The 8,929-nt window shown below is 36.4% G+C and overlaps 1 protein-coding gene across 1 annotated transcript in view; it reads left to right on the forward strand.

Moving 5' to 3' along the window:
• RGS7BP (regulator of G protein signaling 7 binding protein) overlaps window positions 1-7,545 on the forward strand; it is a 107,385-nt gene extending 99,840 nt beyond the window's left edge. Inside the window, exon 6 of the mRNA XM_054489191.2 lies at window positions 2,050-7,545. Coding sequence (XP_054345166.1) covers window positions 2,050-2,141 — 92 coding nt within the window. The 3' untranslated portion in view covers window positions 2,142-7,545. The remainder of the gene's footprint in view (window positions 1-2,049) is intronic.
• The last annotated feature ends 1,384 nt before the right edge of the window (window positions 7,546-8,929 follow it).

The following is an 8,929-nucleotide window of genomic DNA, read 5'->3' on the forward strand; positions in this document are numbered from 1 at the left end:
TGGGTGATACTAATTTACAAATAAGTATGACACATTAGAGCCTTTGGGAAGGGGAGGAGAAGCCCAGGCACTTAGATGACACTTTATGTAAGAGGACTGGAAAGCCAGAGTCTATTTTTGCTCTCAACAGTTTCCTGAGCATTGTAAACCAAAAAGTATCTGAGACACATCTCAGTCAATGTAGAAATTTATTTTGCCAAGATTAAGTACATGCCCATGACACAGCCTCAGGAGGTCCTGAGAACATGTGCCCAAGGTGGTCAGGCTACAACTTGGTTTTATATGTTTAGGAAGACATAAGACATTAATCGATACACATAAGATGTATATCGGTTTGGTCTGGAAAAGCAGGACAACTGGAAGCAGGGCTTCTAAGTCATAGGCAGATTCAAACATTTTCTGATTGGCAGTTGCTTGAGTTATTATCTAAAGATCTGGAATCAACAGAAAGAAACGTCTGGGTTATTATGATAGGGGGTTGTGGAGACCAAGGTTTTATCACGTAGATGAAGCCTCCAGGTAGCAGGCTTCAGCCAAAATAGATTATAAATGTTTCTTATCGGACTGAAGGACTCTGTTCTATCAGTCTTAAGGTCTCTGTGTTGATGTTAACTCCAGTCAACTTTGTCTGAATTCCAAAAGGGAGGAGGATATAATGAAGAATGTTCAACCGCCTCTTCCCAACATGGCCTGAACTAGCTTTTCAAGTTAACTGTGGAATGCAGTTGGCTGAGAGGAGGGGGCCATTCAGGTGGTTGGGGGGCTTACAATTTTATTTTTGGTTTACAGCATCTAGGCTCAGTAATCAAGAAAAACAAGCCCTCTTCCACGAATCAGTTCGATTGAGGTGGGGCACATTCTTCACGTTAGCTATCTCTTCATCTAACTTCTGCTTCTGTGCCCTTTGCCAAGCTTCCATCCCCTTTAAGGTTAGGACAGGGAAAGGAGGGAACTCCTTAGCCCCACTCTGGAAGGAAAGTGCAACTAGTCTTGGCGGAGCTTAGGTACATAACAGTCACCAATGCCAATCAACCATTTTGTTGCCCTTAGCTCCAGTCTGACCATGTCCTAGCACTGCCCCAGTTGGAAAATTCTAGATTATCCCCTCATAGTCCTTTGCCTCTGGGACCCACATTGACGAGTTCTGCTTCAACAGGATATTTCTACCCACCTTCTCTTTTGGTTTGCACTTTTTTAAAAAACACAACTCTTTAAACCAGATTAGATTTACTGGTTTATTTCTTCCTCTACTTGTCATCATCCTAAAAATTTCAAACCAAAACTTATTAATTCAACAGCTGGCAGTCTTCTCTGAATGCCCTTGTGTACAGAAATCTATAGAAAGTGCTGGGGAAAGACTCAATAGGAAATAGTTGAAATGAAGAGACATGAAGTCGATGAATGAAGGCGTGATAATGATCCAATGTAAAGGAAAATAGTTAATAATAGCTATTTTAACTAAATGCTTCCTCTATGCTAGACAGTAAGCTACTCACCATAGCTAAATGTTTTTCATAGATTATTTCATGTAATCCTCACCTGGGCTAAGTTTTATTAAACTCTATTTTACAGACAGCTTAGCAAACTTCAGTTACATGTTCAAAGTCACAGAACTGGCAAATAGCAGAGGCAGGTTTAGAAAAGAAGCCAACCTTACTCATAAGCATGAGTTCTTTCAAATAAGGTATATATGTTTCCCAACTGAAAGATTGCCTCTAAGCAGTTTCAATTCAATTTTAAGCAGTAGTTCTCAGCCTCGAACTATTTTGCCTCCCACCCCAGGGAACACTTAGTCATAGCTGGGGATATTTTTGATTGTCACAAATTGTCATAGAGTGCTACTGGCATCTGATGAATTGAGGGATGCTGCTAAACATTCCACAGTGCTCAGGACAGTACCCCACAACCAAGAATCATCTGGTCCAAATGCCAACAGTGCTGAGGTTGAGAAATCCTGATTAGGAGGATGGTGGATTTTTAAAGCCACTTCCTAAAAAGCAGGTTGTTGTGACTATACCTCACTTATGTGCACATTATGTCCCATCACAGATGACAGCAGCCTTCTGAATCTAACTCCCTACCCACTGGTGAGAAGACGGAAGAGAAGGTTCTTTGGGCTGTGTTGTCTTGTCTCAAGCTAGGTGGCTCCTCCTGGAAACCCACTGAGAACATCTGAAAAAAAATCACAAAACCCGAGGACCTCCAGACAGCTGAACCACACAGTTATTGGTTTTTGACTATGTTTTCTATGCTTCCTTATTACTTTTATCTGCCTCCCCCTGCCCTTTTAAATGATTTTACACTTGAAAGCAGCTGCCGTCAAGAAAAAAAAGAACAGATTCAAAAACCAGGCTGTTTTTAAAAGGAAATTTTAAAGCTGACATTGTGCATGTCTGCTCCAAACCACGCCATGACAGATGCAAGAATTATGATTTTTAAATTATTTAAAGGTTTTTTTAAATGTATTATACAGAGGAAAAATATTTCACATAAAATAGTATATCTATAGCTCTTGCTGATCTCATGTTAAAATTTATCGTATATGAAAGAAGTCTTTAAACATAGAAATCTATTTAAAACTAAAAAACTGTGTTCAAAAATCCAATCTATCAATATCATTAGAAATAATATTATAAGCAAACATATACCACCTCACCTATTGCTTTCTCTGCACTCATTTACATTTAGTCTTCCATTCTGTCAGAATCTAAGAGCTTCAACATAAAAGTATCTTAATTGATAATGCAACAAAAACCACATATGAAAAGTACTAAAATTTTGTAAATACACAATAATCCTAATACCTTCGTACAAATGCATATGGGCAACTAACTTCTTTTTGATCCAATGATGTCTTTTTCAGCTTCTTGGAGAATGAAGTAATCCAGTTAGGAAATGGTGTAGTAACATATACAATTACCCTCAAATGTAAAATCAAATATTATTACATTTTGTTCTAATTGAAATCTGAAGCATGGTGTCTGCACATCAGCATAGTGTTAAATCTTATAGGGCATGCTGGAATTAGCTCAGATCATAAAAATATTTAACATTTTACATTGTTAATAAAGTTTTTTAGTTAAGCTAAGCTTGTCTCATTTTAGATGACTATGCAGATAAGACTTTTCCAATGTGTACTTGGTGTCTTGTCTTACGCTTAGACTCTTGAAAGCAGGACACATTAAGCAATACTATATTTTAGAAAGGAGGAAGCCACATGCTTTGTTTTTCTGCTCACAGCTTTGTTGTGATCTTCCTTTACTAAACTTGTAACATGGTACAAATTTTGTTATACCGTCTCCTGTTCTTCCTTTGGCCCATTTCCCAGACAGAATTTCCCATGGGTTGAGAGATCAAGTCTTTGCACTTTTTTTCTTGTTTTCCATAGTCTGAAAAACCTTCAAGTCAGACAGGAGGCACCAGTGTCTAGTACAATAGAAGGATGAGCTAGACGCCAGTAAGTGGTTTATCCAAGACACATCTTTAGTCCCAACCCTGTTCTTTCCCAATACTTATGTGCACAGGCATTTATGTGTATACCAACATTTTTACCTAAAAACTAAATATATTAAGGCCTTTTGCTTTAGTGAAGATGAACTACTGTAATAATTATTGTATTAGGTTGAATTATATGAAATTTCCTATATTTGACTGTTTTGACCTACAAAATGGCAATTTCATATAGTTCACCCTAATATCCGATGTGGAAATTATACTTGGAACTGTCTTCTAGCTCTTTTGATTGAAAGTGAAAGAATTAAAGGGTTGGAAGAGAACGTTATACAGGTCTCTAATTAGATCATACCAGCTGGTTTTTGGCTTTATTCTTTGAATCTAGAGTTGTGTTCCAATGAACCAGTAATTAATGCATGGTTATAGCTATACCTGGCTTCAAAAAAAAGAAGTAGCCATGGAAAGCTATATGAGAAAATCACAATTTTCTGAATCAAATATTTGTAAAACAATTTGGCTATTTAAAGACTCTTAGGGTGAATACTCCCTGGAAAAGCAAGCAATCCAGACTTACCTGGTCTGCAAACCTTGATTTAAGCTTAATATCCTTTCCTGAATCTAATTCATTTTCGCCCCCTAAGGTCATTTCATTTAAGATCCATTGTTTTTGAAATTTTGAAGTAGCCCAGTTTGGCAGCTCTCAGCACCTGCCTCTGCCCTCTCCTATACTTCAACTATATTGAACTCTAGCTTCAATCTACTTCCTACTAATCCATGCAAAGTTATTAACTGATAAGCCCAATCTTGTTCAGCACGTTCTTCTAAATGCCTGACCTAAATAACTTCTGCTTGGTTAACTTGTATTCATTCTTGCCTTAGCCTCAGTGTGAAAGTAACACTTACCTTCTGTGCAATTGTCCTTTGTACAGCTGAAGACTGTTAATAAATTCAGGTCTCACCTCCATGTCTGAAAAGGCTGTAGTACCTATTCATGGAGATGGGAATTTGTCTAATTACCTAGCCAGACTTTGCATATTTAAGGTAATATATTCAGCTACCATATCTTTTATTCATAGTGCCTGTTTTCCAGCCTTTGATCAGTTTTGTAGTTCCCGTGGATAAACTCCAAGATCTAAAGATCCTCTTTCAGTAGCATATCCTAAAATTAAGTTTAGTGCTCAAAATCCTGGTAACCTACACTGGCCCATGGTTACAGTAGGTAATTCACCGTCTCACATTAGACAGGCCAATGCATCCCTTAGGAGCTGCCCCGCTCTCCTCTCACCTACCAAAGGATTTTCTCAGGTGTGGTTCCAAGCGATAAAGTTCTACTGTCTCGGCTTCCTGCTGGTAATTCACTTTCAGATTAGCAATAACACTGAGCTGATCTCTAGGGTTAAGAAGAGAACATTGAACTCATTTTGTCGCATGTACCCACAGGCTTGAAACAGAAAAAGATGTAAACTTCTGTGGCATACATTCACCCATTTTCCCACCATATCTTTAATATCCTGTGTTGATTTTTTTTCAGATTACAAAGACAATATATGTTCTTTGTGGGAAATCTGAAAAATACTACCAAATAGAAGATAAAAATCACCTGAGTTCTACCATGACCACATTGTTTAAAACCACAATTCTGGGTTTTAAATCAGTCAGTGGCTGGGCCCAAAGGCACTTTTGGGTAAGATAAGTGAAGAAATGCCCACAAGGCCAAGGTGTCACTTAAAAAAACAAACAAAAAAAAACAAGCCAGAAAAAAAAAAAAAAATCTGTCCACTAATGTTTTGCACGCATCTAGGAGCAGACTCACTGCAAACCTCTGGTTATGCCATTATTCAGGGGTACAAAGAAAGCTTTAGAAGTAGCATAGTCCTGATGCCTCCTCTAATGAATTAAAGCTCTTGGGGGAAATTCTAAAATTGCCAGACCATTTTGTTTCTCTGTGCTCCTACGAAACCAGTCGGGATACTGAGTGTTTGGCAATACTGCCACCTACTGAAAGCTGAGCTTCAGAGTGAGGTGAAATAAAGACAGAATGTAAAAGCATCTACTTTGGTTTAAACAGCAAGCAAATGGACCAGATTAACAATGATCTCATCTGGAATTCAAAACTCTGAAAGTGTCATCAGTGAAAGGATTAAGGATATCATCCGGTCAAACTTCCTACCCTACCCACATACCCAAGCAACGTCTATCATTTCTTTGTCTTAGGAATGTCACCAAATACAAAATGCTCAACTTTCAGTAACCATAGGTAGGATGAGAAAAAGCTGTGATACTATTGGCCTCAGGATAAATTATTAGAATTAAATATACAGACCATAATAGACCTAAGAATATAAAAGAATTGAGTATATTATAAAACTGACATTTCAGAGCGATCAGAAAAGTTTGGATTATTAATTTGGGATAACTGGTTAGCTATTTCTTAAGAGAAATATTAGATCTATACCTCATAATTTTTATCAAAATAAATTCCAGATGAAATAAAGATTTACATATTCAAGCACATAAATAAGCATACAACAAGACTAGCAGGCAATGTGAGTGGATATTTATATAATTTTAGTGTGAAAGAAGCCTTTCTTTGAGTGACACCAAAGGAAAAAACAGAAAGAAAGCATGGATGGAATTTGACTGATTAAAAATGCTAACCTCCTATACAGTAAAAAATAACAAACCAAATTGAGAAAACAATATACGCAACAAAAAGTATAGATCTCGAATACATATTAAGAGCTTAAACATCACTACTTTTGGGACATTTCCATGATCTACAACCCCCTTCTCAACCAAGTGTTTCCATTTCATTCTTTCCTTATTGAACGTTCTCATTATTGCTTGTTTAATTGCCTGTTTATCCCTATTAAATTGGAAGTATAAGAAGGTAGCAACCATGTCTATTTTGCTTATTGTTGTATCCATAACACCTAACACAATGCTACACAAAGCAAATGCTGAAAACATACTTATTGAATGAGTGAATAATGAATGAATAAATGACATTTTATAATTCAAGGAGAATCAAACTTTCCAACAGAAAATTGGACCAAGAACACAAACTGGCAATGCACAATAAACTAAAATAACCTATTAATAATAAATATGAAAGTGTTTTAATATACTAGTAATAAAAATGCAAGTTAATATGATATACTCCTTTTTATATGTCAGAAAGGCAAAGGGTATAAAGAATTAAAATTCCCAGGGACAAAAAGGAAGTATAGAAATAAACATCTTACAGAGTCAACAGGAATGTAAATTCATTCCACCTTTCTGAAAAAATATTTTGGTAATATATTTTTCCTGCATGCCTAGTAATTCCACTTTAGGGAAATTCTCCTTTAAATGGGTCAGAAAATAAAATGAGCTAAGATGCATTTATTCATTATTCAAAAAGTATATGCAAGAAAGGATGTTTATAGCAGCATTATTTGGATAAACAGAAAATGTAAATAAGCCTACTTTATAGGGTTGGTTAAATATGGTACATCCTTTCAATGGAATACTGTATACCAATTAAGAATAAGCAACATATGTGTATTTATTGAAATGTACAAGCTATATTGTTAGATGAAAAAGGAAGTAATAAAGGAATATTTATAGTATGATCCCTTTTTAAAAATATATGTATGCATGTGTGCATTAAAGAGTCTGAAAGGATACTTGCCAAAGTGTAACAGCATTTATCTCTGGGAGGTGAGATTTGGAGCAATTATATTTTCTTTTTGCATATCTGTAACTTCTAATTTTTCCACAATGAGCATGTAGTATCTGTATAATTTTTCAGGGAATAAACAATGATGTTCACAATATATATTAAATGAAAAACATATGTTATAAAACAGTATGTATAGTATGACACAATATTTGTAAAAAAGAAAATTATATATAAATATATCTATGTATGTATATATATGCATAAGAAAGCTAGGAGGACATAACACTAAAATGTTAATAGTAGTTATGGGTAGTGGGATTATGGGTGATTATTTTTTCTTTTTGCTTTTCTGTGTTTTCTAATTTTTCTACAATGAACATGTATTACTTGTGTAATAAAAACTAATAATAAAAGTTTTAAAAATTTAATATGTGAGAGGGACATTTTTGACTCACTACTTGTCTTCATCCTCTTCCCCACCCCATTCCCATCCCCTCCTTGGCTTATTCTTTGTCAAAATATGGGCAGTGGGGATATGCAGAGGAAACAACAGGGCACCAGAGCTTTTGAGAATAGAAGAGACAGAGAGACACAAAGATGGGTGAGAAGGAAAGAGAGAGAAAGGAAGGAAGGGCCTGGAAAAGAAGGCAAGAGAGAAAGAAAGAAACTGGTAAGTGAAGTCAGTAGAGGAAGGAGTAAAACAGATTTAGCAATTTTTTCACTAACAAGAGCAATGTCTTTAAATTTAACTCGGGGTTTCTGATAGCTACAGCAAGAAAAAGAAATACATTAAGTTAAATAATTTTGTTTTCCAATAAAAGGACACACACACACACGCACACACACACACCCCTACATTCCTGGAGAGATATCTAGAAATGATATCTAGATATCCTGGAGAGATATCTAGAAATGAAATTCTGACAGGAATGTATCCCAAGAAGGTTTTCAAGGGGCAAACTGTTGTGGTCCAGCTGGGTGCCAAGGGCTGTACAGTACAGCTTGGAGTTCACAGACTTTCATGTGAATCTCAGATGTGCTGCAACCAAGTACATGCCTGTGGCTAGCAGTTCCAGTATCCATTCTCTCCTTTTCTTCTTTAGTAATAGAGAACCCAAAGACATCACTAGTCACCTAAAGTAAGACTCCCATTTCCCAGGCTCCTCTGCATGTGAGTGTGGCTGTATAACTGAATTTGGCCAAAAGTGTATGAGTAGAAGTGCGCAATTTCCAGGTAACATTCATTAAATAAAGGGCATGCATTTTCGTGATCTTCTTTTCTTCCCTCTGCAATGAGAACATGAGCGTGGGAAGTGAAGCAACCATGCTGGATGCAGAAATGGACACCAACTGAAGATGGCAGAAGTTCCCTATGTCAACCTAAAATAATCAAAATCTAACTTAAAGAGAGTTTCTTGAAGCCCAAGTGGGAAGATGGACCACCCAGAAACACCATCTCCAAAGGAATAGAGTCAGTGTTCGAAAGTAAGGAAATTAAGATTTCATTTCTATAGGCAGAGACAGAGAAGATTTTAGCAGAATTACATTATTCATACAAGGTTGGCACACATAGCAATTTGCTTATAGGCAGTGCTTCTTTCTGGGAAGGGTACACTTAACACATTCTTACAGAGGGTGTAATAACAATGGGTTTTCTGTCATCTGGTCTAGGCAAAGCAGGACAACAAAGGAGAAATTAATCTATTATAAGAGTCATTAATTAAGAAGGCAGGAGGTTTTGTTCCTGATGTTTAATTCTCTCTAGCCATTGAACTGAACTAGAAAAATAAGAAAGCGAGTTAATCTATAAAC

This window comes from Pongo pygmaeus, chromosome 4 (genome assembly GCF_028885625.2).
Source record: "Pongo pygmaeus isolate AG05252 chromosome 4, NHGRI_mPonPyg2-v2.0_pri, whole genome shotgun sequence".
Classification (NCBI taxonomy): Eukaryota; Metazoa; Chordata; class Mammalia; order Primates; family Hominidae; genus Pongo; species Pongo pygmaeus.